This window comes from Xiphophorus maculatus, chromosome 4 (assembly GCF_002775205.1).
Source record: "Xiphophorus maculatus strain JP 163 A chromosome 4, X_maculatus-5.0-male, whole genome shotgun sequence".
Lineage (NCBI taxonomy): Eukaryota > Metazoa > Chordata > Actinopteri > Cyprinodontiformes > Poeciliidae > Xiphophorus > Xiphophorus maculatus.
The window spans coordinates 8,138,996-8,154,699 of record NC_036446.1 but is presented as its reverse complement, the minus strand read 5'-3'; the positions used below and the strand labels follow the sequence as shown (position 1 = coordinate 8,154,699).

Sequence of the window (15,704 nt, the reverse complement as noted above, 5' to 3'; positions counted from 1 at the left end):
AACTGTACAAAGACGAAATACATTGCTGCTACCTGGCAGAATATTTGTGTTCAATGGATTTAAAAGTAACATTTCTCCTTACCATCATATAACTATCCTTGTCAACTCTGTGCTGTACTGTGTAATAAATAATTCATCAATGGAGCAAATGATGGCTATAAATGATTTATTATTATTACAAACATAGAATGATTGCAGCTCTATGCTGACGTGTTGGAGCACAGCAGCAGCAGGCAACCAACCAGAGGCATGTGTCACATGCTAATTTGAGCTCATGTATTGCTGCGGCGATTCAGGCAGGAATTGAATTAACAGAATAATGATCAAAGGTCTACTTAGTGTGTTATTCTTTAATAAGTTGTGCGTTTTGGCGGTTTAATAAAAGAACGAAGGCCATTTACATACCCGATCTTGGTCTTTTGCTTGGGCTTTGAGGAGGGTACAATGCAGGCCTTCCGGGAGGATTTCTCTTTGGTCCGGGCTTTCCCGTTTCCCTTGTGCTCGCGCTCACGGTGGCTCTTGTACTGAGAAGAAGAGGTGGGGAAGCTCTCCGGGCTCATAACTCGTGGGATGTTCTTCTCTCCTCGCTGTCGGGCCTTGGCGATGGCTTCTGATATTATCCTATTGGCCTTCTCTTGCTTCTCATGCAGATTTGACTCCATCTGATGGTGTGTCCTCCGTGGCACCCTCTTCTCCGATGAGGAGCTGGATGAGGATGAAGACGAAGAAGAAGAGGAAGAGGAGGAGGAAGAGCTGCTCTTCACAGGGGGACTGAGGACCCGCACCTGGCTACTGGGACCATTGGGGTTTTTTCGAGGCTAAGGGGAGAGAAGAACAGTGGTAGAAGTTTATTATTCAAAATTGTCATACCTTCCTCAAACACATTTCACAAATAAGACAGACATGATATAAATAGCACTTTCTTGATTATCCAAACCAATATTAGAGATACCACTGCACCAGGTCCCCTGAATAAAATCAAATTACCTCTAGGTGACTTTCTGCTGACCAAAATCGTTTATTGTAGTTGTAAAACCGTATTTCCTTACAGCAAATTAGTAGCAAATTGTACAAAATTACTTTTAATTGTGTATTTTCAAAGCAGGTACAAATCGACCTTATTGTGGTTTCCAACCTGGCCATGGTTTCATACAAAGTGCAATTCCAGAGATGGCACCAAAGGCCCTAAAACAGACAAAGTTAAAAATGGTAATAGTAGCATAACTGTTTTTAATAATCGAGGAGAAAGGTTTCTTGTAGACCAGTCAGGCCCAACAAAGGTTTTTTCCAGTGAACAGTGTCCAGTTCAGTGTGTTTTTTTTTAATGTTGTCCTGGTTCAACTTAATTATATAACTGGATCGATACAAGGTCTCTTGGGAATTAGAAGACCTGCTGTGAAGGTCATTCTCCAACTTGAATCAGCTGAGTTGGAGCAGAGATGCATCTAAAAACAGGCAGGACACCAGGCCCTCATTGACTGAATTTGGACACCATCAACCTAGTTTGATGTATTTTTTATCTTTTATGCGTACCATTTTCTTTAATAAGTTTAAGAAATTTCATTTAACAACATCATATTGTTACAGACTGTTTTGCAATTCCAGTTTTGAACCAGAGAACAACGTTCAATTTCTAGAACTAAATGGTTGGCAGTGGTGACGTGCCTGAGCCTTGCTAAAAACCTCAGCAAATGTCATTAGATAAGAAACTCAACAGTATTGCAGCGATACAGTCGAGTTGCCACAATCTGCCAAATTTTTCTTGGAGTCAAAAGATGAAAATAAAAGTGAACAGTAATTTCAAAGACACCTGGACAAGAGCAATCAGGAAATGTTTTGTTTTATGCTCATTTGACCTCTTGGCCATTTCGTACGTTTGTATTTTTGGTTCTATTAAACCTGATTCTTTGGATAGTTTTTACCTTTCAAAAATCTAAAGTGTTTTTCTATAATTTAATCATGTTTAATTTAAGGAAGAGTGATCATTTAATATCAAGAAATGCCTCTTAGCAGGAAAGTTTTCATTGCTATTTGATCAGTAGTAATCTCTCAGTTAGCTGGCCCAAACTGGGATATGAACTTCAAAGAGTAAAGGCACATGAAATATTTATCAAATAGTTACTACAGTTTTTTTTTTATATAATTTAATTTTTAAAGTAATTCATCTCTCTAATTTATCTACAAATACTTAGCTACCATGAGAACTGAACCAGTATACAGATATGAAAAGGTTTGAATGAAAGGGAAGATAATTGCCCTTGAGGGTATAAAAAGTTGATTTCAAAGGGAAACTTAACCCAGAGCATTCAGCAGCGCTAATATTCCACCCTTCATATGAGTACATTCACAGTAAACAGTTACATTCCTTTATATATTGCAGTAAGATGTTTTAACAATCACACATCATGACTTAAGGGCCAAGAGGAGACTCAAAATCCCAGGGGTTTATGAGGAAGACAAGGAAATTGGACTCAGTCCTATACACTTAAAGCAAATGAAAGGGTTTGTTTGTGTTTTTTTTTTGTTTTTTTTTTTACAAAAAGTAGGTACATATTGTACAGTTCGTTTGTCACCAAATATGGTATGATAGCATAACTAGGTATGGGAATATGATATATGAAAGTAAGAGTCTTATTAAGAAAGTAGAGACCAATTGTAGGCTGTGTCAGACAGCGGAGCCTCTTTCTCTGATGCTGTAGGTGGGGGGTGGACCAGTCTCACTCTGCCTGTTACTCACTTCAACTCTCACAAACCCCATCTAACTCAAACTAGTGGAAATGTAGCAGGAGGGAAAGATCAGTGTTCTTGTGGAGAATCTTTTCAGATCAGGTGGACACCAGTTGACATGACAAGTCTGAAGATAAATTTTATTCTATGACTTGGTCGTTGACTTAATCACATGCTCGTTGTAGCAGGTTACACTGTGCCTTGCAGACATAAATAATCCAGCCTCCGTGATACATGATAATATGTGAATAATGGATGCAGTTACTGCAGTTATGCCCCATTGTGGGCTGTCAGCCCAGCAAAAAAGAGAACCCATAAATGGATGACCTAATCTAAAAATGTGTTGCGTATGGCTACATGGCCCAGGCGCGCCTAGTTGCTTTTTTTTCTCCCCCTCTCCACACTGCTAGCAAAATAAAAGAGAATTAGCTTAAACCTCAATACCAAAGTGGGGGGAGGGAATGAATGATTAGCAATTCCTCTGGAAGAAAGTAGAGGAGGGGAGAGAAAAAAAACACATACAAGAGCTGCATTATGATTTTCACGTGTGCTTCTCTGCTGAGGTTATTAGGAAGAAATTTCCTGGATCAAGCTGGAATGTTCCCATTCAAGTTAATGGTTAAAAAAAACAGAGGGAGGAGTTGAAAGTAATGCATAAGAAAAGAACATGAACACACATGAAGGAGGAAGGGCAAAAAAAATAATACAAAAACAGGCTTCTATCAGCGAAGCTAAAGAGAGGGAGAGAGAAAAGATAAAATGCACCAAAACTGAGAGCGCTGCAGCTGTGTAATACATCTATAAATAACTGAAATTACAGCCTGCCAGCACTGCAGTGATTTCAATCTCTCTCACAGCACGCAGTCCCGTGAAAAACAGCGGGGTCCGACAGAGCCCACGAAAAGGTAGAGTAAGCTCCATTTAGGTTGGACACCTTTCCCTCCATGCCCACCCCTCATATCCACATGGAGTGGGCTCTCTGGTGACTGACAGGCTCAACTCGTGGAGGGCAAACACACACCACACGGTGCACTGAAACTACAGAGCAGGACAGCTGTAGGCGCAGATCAACAGGAGAATGACAAAGTGATGTGTGACATGAAAGGCCGAGAGGGGCTGGGGGAAATTAGATGAATCCGCCGCGTCTTCATTATGCCACACGCAGTAGAAAGAATGAGAGTAAAGCGGAACACGGGGGGAAAAAAATAAAAAATTAAAAAATTCAGCAATGAGTTCAAGATGGCGGCAGTGCAGCATGAGCCAGTAGCAGAGGAGGTTGTTCAGTTGCTGCCGGGCCCCTCCTCCTCCTCCTCCTCCTCCTCCTCTCACCCCCCCCCACCCTCGTTCCTCCTCCCTCCCAGCTCTGAGAGCAGTTCACTTACCCTTCCTCTTGGCCTCTTCACTGTAGACATGGTGAGTTTTTTTTCTTCCTCTTTGCTCCCCCTCTCCAACCGGCTAACAAAAGCCTTGCCCTTTCACCGTGTTCCTGCTCTCTCTGTTGCTCACTCACTCCTTCTCTTCCAAACACTCTCTTTTTTTTTTTCCACAGTCCGGTTTCTGTCACTCTTCCTTGATCTGGTGTCCCCCCCCCCTCCCCTCCCTCACTTGCTCGTTCCTGGTTTTCCTCCCCTCCTCCCTCCTCCTCCTCCTTTCCCGGTCAGCTTGTCTCCTCGGGCGAGAGTGAGAGCGGTACTGGAACCGTTCCGTCGCCTCCTCCCCCAGCGGGCAGGGCTCAAGAGGAGCGCATGGGGAGCTCTCTCTCTCTCTTTCTCTCTTCCTCCCTCTTTCGTCTCTTCACAGGGTGATGAGGGAGCAGCGCTGTTGGCGGTAGAGGAGGTGCGTGGCAGTCCAGGAAGCTCTCATTCTGCTGCTGCGTGCTGCTTCGCCGTCGTCCGGCTTCAGCCTTACTCTCTCTCTCTGTGCGTGTGTGTCAGAGTTGCCTTACCCTGCCTCCTCTCTCCTCCCCCCCACATTGAGTCCCCTTTTCCTCCTGCCTCTCGTGAGTGTGCTCTCGGTGCCTCTCTGGTCCTCTTAATTCTCCTTCTTTTCGCCGTTTCTGCTCTGTCGTCTCCCTTTTTACGTATCTCCTCGTCTTCTTCAGCAGACAGATAAAGGTAGGTTTCTCCTCTTGTTGCTTAAAGAAAAGGCTTTGTTTGACCTTTCTCGGTTGTTTGGTTTTGTTGGTTTTCCCTTCTATTTCCCCTCCCTATACTTATCCCTTTCCCGGTCCTTGCTTGTTGCCCTTCTATCCGCCTGGCTGGGGTGTGTGGCGAGCTTGCGACTGAGGCAGCCGGAGCAGTGGAAAATGAAAGCACAAAGAAGCAAAATGCATCAGCATGAATATTAGAGATGTCGTTAAAACCCAGACTCGTTTTTCTCTCGCTCACTCACCCTCTCTCTCTCTCTCTCTTTGTGAGGAAGTAGGCCAGCAGATGGTGCTAGCAGTTATTACATTAACTTTCTCAACTTAACCCCCAAAGTACTGGATATCTCCCACGTTGTAGATTTTCAGAATGAGTGCTTCCTTTTTTTGAGTCCTTGCATCGGCTTCTATGTAAGATGTGCCAATTTATTTACAGATTGCCAAAACACGCAGATAAACCAGTTCCCAAATGCTAAAACTGATTTCAAATCAACACCAGCACTTAAACAAGGTCAAAGTTGGGCCATTATGCAACAGTGACGAGGAAGAGCGTTAAGACAGGAAGGTAAGAAAAGTACTAAACAGGCATTTCCTGACCAAAGATGAATGCCAGAATAAAATCTGAGAGAATGAGAACACCTTTAAGGAAGTCCTGACACCACAATCCAGCGGCCATGTGCACCAGCTCGCACATGGTACTGGGAATTTTTCAGACACGAGACTGGCCTGAAGCCAGGTACAGCACTCAGCACTACTGGGTCAGTCCTCAATCACTAATGCATATAACTAGAGGTGCATCCAGTTCATGACACAATGGGCTACAAGAGTGAAACAATGAATGATATGTGTCATATTTGGGAGACAATTCAATCCCCCACATCCCATTTTCTTGCTTTGTAAATTACAAACTATGTTTTCCAACAATGCTAAAATTCTACTAAACATTTCAGAGATGGGAATAAGGTCAGTGTTTTGCAAGTCATAAATATGAGTAAATCCGTTCAACTCAAGACAAGTCCCAAGTCATGTACTGTCAAGAAACTGAAAGTACTAAACTTGAAATTTAAATCTTTTGTGTTTACAAACATAACTTTTTTTAAGTGTAATCATTTTCAAATAAACTTTCCATTTAACAGTAAAATTATCAACAAGTACAACATAATTATTTTAGTTTTTTTCTTCTTTTTTGCTGCACCTCATTTTGTATTGAGTTAAGGTCGAGCAAATACAAATTAATTTGGAATAATGCTATTTAGGCTTGCCCTGCAAATATAAACTACGAACATTGCTCTGTATAATACAGTCTGATTGATAGATACTGTCATCACAAGATCAATGTGTGCTAAATTATTATTATTATTTAATAACACTATTAATAATGCAATACTTGTTGGTCACATATTTGATGTTTTTTGCCTGGCAATATGGTTATCTGCCTATTTAACAGTCCACCTGCAGTAAGTGCAAATGTTATTTGTAACAGAGAAAGTCTAAGACACACAAGAGAAGTGCGAAAAAAATGGAGCAACATTTGTAGCAACTGGTTTATCCATCTCTGCATTAATCAATAATATGGGCCAATGAATAATTTTCTAAGATGATTAAGTTATAACTCTATTGCTACTTTGAAGTCACTGTCAGGAACTGTGTGTAAAAATAATAAAATATATTTAAAAAATACCTTAGGACACAATGGCGCAGCCAGTTTTTTATAAACCGTGGGATGTTTAATTAGTTTCAAGAAAATAAGTAATATTTTGGTTTAAAATACTTAGTAGGTGACATTTCTGAAATGTCAATATTTTCATTTCAATATGCATTGTAACTAACGTTTTTACTAACCAATGTTCTTGGCTGTTAAAGTGACAAAATGAGAAAATATGTCATAAAGGGTAACTGATGTTACTAAGAAAAGGGGAATGTGGGTAGTTGATATAAACTGACTGAAAATGAATAAAATTAACAGTTGCAATGCATAACTGGTACAACTTTCAAAATAAAATACCCTCAAAAATGACATTTGGGATGCACAACACGATTGCAGGCGTAGGGAAATTTACTCAGAGCTGATACATTTTCAGAGAAATAACTTTAAACACTATGTCCCATGTTTGCCACTCTAGGACATGGTTCACTCAGACAACATGTTTGAAAAACCTCTCAGCTGTTGGATGTAATCTAAAAATTAGTGCAAGATAGTTGCAATCATGCATTTATGCATGCAAAATTCAGATTTGATGTGGAATGACTGCTTACAACATATGACTCAAACCATTAGCCCTCTCTTACACACAGCACCTGGTTACTCATCTCTGTGCCAGTCAGACTGACGACAGGCAACTGATTCAAAAAGATTCATTGAAGAGCAAAATAACAGAAGGAAATCAGAGAATTTCGATAAATATGAGCACCCTGACTGCCAGTCACAAACTTTACAGGCTATGCATGCTATGTACTATGCAGTCTTATGCAATCTCCACCAATATGGTTCCATTCCAACCCCCAGTATCGCTCTAATACTTGTGAGTTTGCTCAGATGCAGTGTGAAATATGTGGGTGACCATATGTGGTTAATAACACAATGTGGCTTTAGCTTCTAAACAACCAGGATGGTGTGGACTAGCTCTGAAATTACACAAGTATTCATGTGGGGACGAGGTCATGTATGTAGAAGAATGGTTGTAGAGGCTCTCACAGTACCTCTCTGTGGTTTGTGTTGTTTTACATCTCTCTGCTCTGTGTCTCCAGCAGAGACGGAGACAGCTTCCTGGAGCGCAAAGTAATGGCGGCTCTTTCCAAGTTTCAGCGGCACCGGCAGCAGCAGGCTTGGGATCAACCTGCCAAAGCACAGCCTTGAAGTTTGGACTTTAAAGCGGACCGCCTGCTTGCTGGGATGCTGAGCAGGACAGCCCCTCCCTCCCAGCTAAACAAACTGTTAGATAATGCCCACCAGGGTACAGTACCTGGGGATGAGTTGAAAAAGCACACATGGCCAGTAAAATGCAAACAATAAAAGGTCCCCTCAAAAATCCCTGTGTCCAAATAAATTAGCATGCTCGAAAAACCCACGGTGGTTTCTCCCTCCTGTCACATCTGATGAGCAAAGAAACTGACTGAGCAGAAGGTGAAAAACCTTCTGAACTGAAAAGTTGATTTTATGTCCCTCATGTGTCATTCATTCAGAAAATATCAGTGTATACTTCCTGATTTTACCTAAAGAAGAATAAATCTGGAAAATGGAGTAACAGTTAACATTCACAGGCTTCAACGGTCAAATGGCATGAAGCCACAGCTCCCTGGCAAGTAGACAGTTAATATGCAAACGAGGCAGGCAGCACTTTCTGGAAGGGAGGGGCTTCCTTTTAGGACAGATGACAGAGTGGAGAGGAAGAGGAGGGGAGGAGGAAGAAGGGGAGTGGAGAGGCAATGCTGGTGAAAGGAAGTGGGTTATAAATGAAAAAAAAAAAAATGTCCTTCCCGCCCAGAGAGGTAGAGCTGCTGCAAATATACAGGTGTCCGTCTCTAAACACGATTACCATCAAATAGCCTGTATTAGTGAGGCGGTCCTCTGTCCCAGGGAAGAGGGGTCTATAACTAACTAACCATTATGGAAATGAGAGCAGAAAGCGAGCAGTGTGCTGACTGGAGCCGACAAGATGGCAAGTTCATACCCGCGCTTCGGGGCATACACAGAAATGATCCAGCAGAGGAATATGATGTTACCCAATGTTATCCAGGGCACCATCAACGGTTAGCTGAATGGGAACAAGCTGTTTGATCCATCATGGACGGCAGCCAATGTTGGATGTTTGATCTGGTAAATGGCTCCTTCAGATTACTGCTTTCACAGTAGTAAGGAAAAAAAAAACCCACGTTATTTAGGGCAGATATTGCTGCTCGTGGAGCTGGATCACCCTCCTGAGGGTGACTTTAGCCATTAAATTAACTCAAGACCAAGTCTGACTGCTTTGTGTATGACCTTTACTATTTAAACCCGTTTATGTATATAGAATATGCCGCATTTTTATTAGTTTATTATTTAGTTTAAAGCCAGAACAGACTTATTAAAAGAAGCTTTTCAAAAATGCAACCTGGGATTATTCTTTTTTCTCCCAGAACCTGAGATTGTTATGGGTTACAGAATCAAGTCTTTTACATAAATTACGTCTCAACATTAAATGGGTAATTTAATAACAAAGAGCCTCGCGTCATAAAAACCAATGCTGAGATTTTCCACAGTTTCCATAATAATTATGCTGTACAATTTATGTAGAATGCAGAAAACAAGTAGAAATGTGCAAGTATAACAAACTAATTTAGCCAGCACAGACTTCCAAGATCCCTGTGTTTGTGAGCCGAGCGCAGGACAGAAAAGAAAGAAAGAAATCTGGTCTAGATAACATCATTATTTAATTTAATATTTCACATTAGTTACACTCTAATGGTGTAAAAGCCATCTTAAAATCAGGAAATGTTTGGAACAGCTACGTAAATTTAAAAGTTAGTTTCTTTCAAACCTCAAATCAGTCAGTGATGCCTCATTCTGTGGAGTGAAGGGCTGAAAGTGAAAGACTGAACTGGATTTAACTCGCTCATTATTTCTAATAACTTTAGTTGATTTTATTTACATATTAGAATGTAATCACTGGAAACATTTAATCCCAGCCACTTGTGTCTGTGATATTTAAACAAAAATAAAGACTAACTTTTGTATGAATTAAAGTTAATATAAAATATGAATAATAAAAGAGTTTAAAACTTAATCAAAATGCTTGGAATATGCAAGGTGGAAAACACCTTACATTTCAAAAATATCAAAACACATGGTAAATAAGTATCACCAATTTCTTAATTGATATGTAGAAGTTATTTTGGTTTCATTCTGACTCACCTAATTAATAATTGAATATCTTTTTCTGGTTAGCATCAACCACAGCCTGAACCCTGAGGTTCAGAAGCCATACCGAGTGCTTAGTCATTTTCCTCTTTACAGGAGGTTGTAACACCTTCAGACCCTGCCAACAAGAGCTCAGTGCCAGCCTTCTTACTACACAAGAGTGGGTATGAATATTGTCTCAAAGACATATTGATCACAAGTAATTTATTTACATTTGATAAATTCTAAGTCAGCAGCAGAAGGCTCTTCTACAGCCTTATTATCACTTGCATCAACAGTTCCCTGATAAAGCTGTTCACTTTGACCGCACACTTACATTTAGCATAAGCTTCCTTTTTCACATCTCCCTTTCAGTGCTGTTCACTTGGAGCAAACCTGATCTGTGAAGTTTATCACACAAATAAAATAATTACTCTTCATAAAAAGAATTATCCAAGAACAAAAGTCAGACCTATTTATTAGACAATTAAGGTGCCTAGGTGTAGAAGGAAAAAAAACAAACAAACAAATAACCTTGTTAATTAGTCCAACTGCTAAAAGCCAGCTTGTAAGCCAGAGCAGAGGCTCTGGCAGCAGCTGCAGCGCTGATAAATGAAAGGAGACATGATGCACAGTGGTGCTTCCTCAACCAATTAAAAGCAGTGCCATGCATTAATGATCGTTGGTTCAGGGTCAAGAGTAAAACTAGCTAGGCTGAGCATGCTACCCTGAGGGGAGGATGTTGAAAGTATAACGGAGCATGGTTACTGTAATCCGGCTGTGTGCTGCGACAGGACGATAGCAAGCTCACGACGCAAATTCAATTCACAACAGCCGACTGCTGCTACTGCTGGGTCAGGAGGTTCAAAGAGGGAGAGAAGGTCTCTCATTTACTTTCCACCAGCTGTGCTGTGATTTTCTTTTGCCATGTTGTGACGTTTGCTGGCAGCAACAACAACCAAACTTAATAATTAACTCAAAACAAAGATATGAACGGAAGGAAATAATCTGAGTAATGTAATGTGATAAATAGAGTAACTTCACACCACTTTTTTGTCACATTTACCTGCACAATGCCCATCAATATTAAACAATTTACAATTGGCTTTAAATGTACAGTCTAAAGCCAAAACAATCAGGACCCTGTGTTGTGCAGCTGCATGGTCAAACAGTCAGAGGTGGACAGGAACAGCGTACAAAGTTCAAACCAGACAACTTTTTTGCTTGTTTCAGAAGGTATAATACGACTTAGTTAGAGCTGCTGAAGCGTATCGCCAGGCTGTGAAATTTGCAATAAACAAGAATAAAACTAACACATGAGAACATGTTGCAACATTAAACCTGCCTTAACTTTGAACTAAACAATTGTTTTCTTTTTTTGCTTAAAAAAATTGTTAACTTAACCAACTGGTCTAGCAACAGTAAATATAACACCACTTCATTTAAGTCAACAGGCTTTTACAAATGCAACATTTAACCCTGTTGCCATACAAAAAGAACAAGGTGATTTTCTGATTTATTGGATCAAGCTTAGTACACAGACATAAAGAAATAAATGGCCCAATAAGGTTTCCTGGCTGATTTTTAGATTTAGATTTTTTTTTTTCACCCCCAAGGAATATTCCACATAAACTAGAAAGAGGCTCTGTGATCGAGGCATTAATTTCTGATCAGACAAAAAAAAAAAAGACAATCACAAGAATATCCCCATTTACGCATCAAAGCACACCCCTTTCCTTTATCAGATTTTTACTGATCCCAGAATAGTGCTTTAAAGTGAATACATGTGGTTTATAGAGCAAAGATTGTTAGGAATATTTTAGTTTTGATTATGTTAAGTAATGAGAGAATAGGATTAAAAACTGATTTTCATGATTATTCATATCAATCAGAGCTAATTTAGGGATAACTGATTTCCAGCTCAGTCTGATTTAATTGGCACATAGTGATATCTTTTACCAAAACAAAGGTTTTTGAGTTTAAACAGATCTGTGTAGAGACGCATATTAAACATTTTGATGGGACAGAGAGGACCAGACTTTCTGGTTAAGGAGACATTCTCTGAACATTTATGAAATACTATATTGATCTATTTTTATTATATTTTATGTGGTATGAGAAAGACAAAAAAGAGAGAGTTATACAACTCTAAAGTGCACAGAATACCAATAACAGCCAGTCTTTGAGCTCTTTTATGCTCATTGTTACAACTTGTTCCCATCACAGCATCACTGGTGCTCACCATTTGCAATGGCAGTCTTTAAAAATGCTCCCTGCAAAATAGGTGAATGGATGGACTGAAATCCAGTTTTCTTGAGAAACTAATGCATAAAGACCCCACACAGTGAAACAAAACCATTTAGAGAACAGTCAAGGCCTGACTTGGCATCAATCAAGCTCTATGACTAAGAGGAGAAGGCAGTTATTCTAACTAGGGCATTTGCTCTTCTTCATTCCCTCTTCAAGTGTCAGCTTAGAGGGCAGCTGCTCAGCATGATTTAAGATATTTTAAGGGTGTGTGCACTAATGAGCATAAGTTAGATTTAAGAGAGAATCTACGATGTAAATTCTCTCTTAAATCCCACTGATGTTCAGCCATCAAGCAATAAATTTTGATGTTTTCTGTCAGTTTTACCCAAGAAGAAGCACAAAGTTAAATCTGAAAGAAGGGCTTTTGGTAAATGAAAAACCTGACTTTATCATAAAATGGACTTCATCCTCTCTCACACTGTTTTTACATCTTCTTCCTGTTTAGTAAAGCCAGCGGGAAAGGCAAGTTTCACTATAAATAAACTCCCTTCCCATCATCATCATCATTTAGCATTTTTTGGTTAAGTTAAAACGTGAATTCACTGCCAATATCAAGATGTTTTAAAATACAATATCATCTAAAGTAAATTTATCTCAGTAATTTATTTAAAATAATGGCAATCAAATAGATTCATTACACACAAGGGGATAAATTGCAACTGTATTTTCAATGGCTTGAATATCAAACGTGATCAATAAAATGGATTTCTAAACACAAATATTTTATTATAGGAATGTTGTGGCCCACACAATTATGGGACAAATACAAGCAGGATAAGTCATAAGAAGCTGACTGTAGAGAGTGCTGTGTACAAAATAATTATTGGAAAGCTGGGTGGAAGGAAAAAATGTGGTAGAAAAAGATGCAAAAGCAACAGGGACAACCACATCTTTAACAATGAAGCAGAGTCCATTCAAAAGAAACACAGAGACTCAGTCAGTTCTTTAAAAATCACCAAAGAGTATGGAGGCACTGAATCCAATTTTCTTGAGATCCAGTGTAGATTTCTACAGCTAGTGAGGATTTGGAAAGCCATGTCATCTGTCAGTATGCGTCTGTTTTTTGAAGTCCAAAGTCATCGCAGTCCTCTTTTAGAGCACATTATGCTTCCCCAAGTTGTCCTTGGATGCTAATTTCACTTTGCAGCAGGACTTGGCACCTGCTCTGATTGGCAGTACCTGGTTTAATAACCTGAATTGGCCAGCTTCTAATAGCCTAAAGCTCCCTGCACGCTGCGCAATTATCAGCTGTTGGCAAAAACATTTTGTCATGAAAGAAAATCTCTGATAATGTTTGGTACTCTGTGGTGGTTCAGGAACCAATTCAACTCTCTCTCAACCAAAGACAACCAGAGACAAATTTGTAGCAGTTTCTGATATTTTCAGCTGTGTTACATCTGCATTGACTAGTATTTACATACAAGTCTCCATCCCTAACTTTTTCCTATAAATTTTAAAAGTATTTGCAGCCTTTGAAGAACTAAAGATTTTGCTGGTGTTTTGTGATTCATCTACTGCAAATGTAAGAAACAAACTTGCTCTGCCTTTCAAACCAGCAAATGTTTTTTGTGGACTTCACATGATGGGCTACAAGCACAATTTAACCGCAACCCCCCCTGCCCGCCCAAATCTCCTCCTAAAACTGTGGTTGTTGAGAGTAATGATGTGCTGCTCTCTGAATCAAAGATGGCACAGCAGGTCACACGCCAGGCACTGAAGCAAAACTGAACTGTGCAAAACAGGCAGGCTGGATGATGCTATTCATTAACGGGAAGGTCGGAGCAAACTGAAGAGTGGAGCTGAGAGGAGGTCCCTCAGGATGCACTAGAGAGCGCCAGACGGAGGAGAGAGAGAGGGAAGTAGAGACATGAGTGAGGGATGAAGTGCGAGGGAAGTAAGGGGCTTACTGCCAGACCTTTACAACTCCTTCATTATTGAATCGGTGCAAGGAGAGAAAAGGGCCAATGCCTGCTTGTAAGGGAACAAACACGGTGGCGAAATCATAACAGTGCACAGGCAGGACACGGTGGTTCCCTGCTTAGTCAACCTCCAGCCTTCAGGATGTGATGAAGTGAGGATTTCTTTTGTCTTGTGTTGGTTTCTGCTTCTTGGCAAGGAGTAAAAATTGCTGCTCTTCATAAAGACTCCCCTATATGTATTCATTACTCAGCATTCTGAACTAAGTCCTGTTTAAACCTGATATTTAGCTTGGTGAGCACCTGATTTTTAAAGTCAGGGTGAACATCATGCTAAAATAAAAAGAGTTGTCTGAGGTCTTCAAAAATATGGTTAAAACAAAATCTAAAAACAATTTCAGAAAAATTATAAAATTAATAAAATAATTAAATAAAAAAAAAGACTTTTAAACTCTACAGCTAAGTAAGTTAATGATACTCTGTGTGTTTTACTAATGTAAAAACTGGCCAAACTGTTTTTATTAAAAATATATGAAAAATTCAGATAAATGTCCTCACTTCAAAAAGGACAAGATAATGGAGAAACAACCATTTATATTCCTTTCCAGATGAGCATAATAAAACATTAATTTTGCATAATCCTTAAAACAGCGATGTTGTTTTGAATACAGCCAACTTGCTGTTCAAACAGTACAGTGCCTTGCTTCTGTATTTGTAACCACTGAACATTTTCATATTTTGTCTCATTGCAACCACAACCCTCAAAGTATTTATTTGAGTTTATGTGACAGACCTAACATAAAGCAATGCCTAAATGTGAAGAGGAAGGAGAACATCCATAGTTTCTAAATGTATTATAAATTACATTTGAAAAAAGGTATTGTGTGTTTGCTTTCTAACCCCTGTACTCTGATACTCTAAAAAGACCGAGGGTCTGCTGTGTTAGAAAACATCAGTGAACAAACAGCGTCATGACAAAAAGTGACACAAATCCAAAACCACCAAGACATGGATGTCTACCTAAACCCGGCCTATCGTGTTCTGGAGGAGCTGCAGAAATCGACAGCTCATTCTGAAGTATCAAAACTTTGTAGAAAGAAGCTACGAGTAGTCATATTGTAAACTTCATCTCCACAAAAAACTTATAGAGTTGACAGCATTATGCATTTAAAACAGGATACAGTTTTTAGAAAGATGAAATATGAAAAGACTTCAGACAAAGACTCGGGTTCACCTTTTGGTCCAACAATAATCCCAATTATAAAGCCAGCTTGTCAGAACATGTCAGTTCAACTTATTATGTATGGAGCAGAAAGTTTTCCCAGGCATTTCCTTCTTATAAAAAAGCCTTATTAATTTGGTCTTAAGATAAAAGCTTTTGTTTACGATCACAAGGTTCTGACATCTCCAGGCGTTTCATAGGCAGCACGGATGTAAAAATCCAAAAATATGTCCTTGGAAAAATAATAATTTGACTCAAAGACAAGTTTAAGTCATGAGAGTCTTTCTGCATATTCTGAGCTGTATGTTTGTAACTCCAACACATGGTTCTTCCTCCTCTTCTTCACTGGGACAAACAGGAGACATCACTAATATTTTGGTTCTCTAAGCAAAAGCTACAAGCAGTCTCAATGATCAGAAATAAAACTCTGAGTTATTGCTCTTTTCTGACTGATGCACCTCAACTGAGGAAAATATCTTTACTTTTGTGTTTATGTCATCTTGACTCATT

At 39.5% G+C, this 15,704-nt stretch overlaps 1 protein-coding gene and 1 long non-coding RNA gene across 9 annotated transcripts in view; one reads left to right on the top strand and one right to left on the bottom strand.

Annotated features, from left to right (window-relative positions):
• Nucleotides 1-15,704, bottom strand: part of chd9 (chromodomain helicase DNA binding protein 9) — a 96,327-nt gene that overhangs the window by 59,463 nt on the left and 21,160 nt on the right. For 7 of the 8 annotated variants that reach the window (XM_023332617.1, XM_023332615.1, XM_023332616.1 and 4 more), the window contains one exon: nucleotides 406-818. In XM_023332617.1, coding sequence (XP_023188385.1) covers nucleotides 406-818 — 413 coding nt within the window. Of the gene's footprint in view, nucleotides 1-405; nucleotides 819-4,109; nucleotides 4,285-15,704 lie in introns of those variants that run through there. The other variant, XM_023332621.1, reaches the window with a different exon arrangement.
• Nucleotides 4,373-8,117, top strand: LOC111608425. Its single transcript, XR_002752649.1, has 2 exons — nucleotides 4,373-4,841; nucleotides 7,619-8,117. It is a non-coding gene; the product is annotated as an uncharacterized LOC111608425 (long non-coding RNA).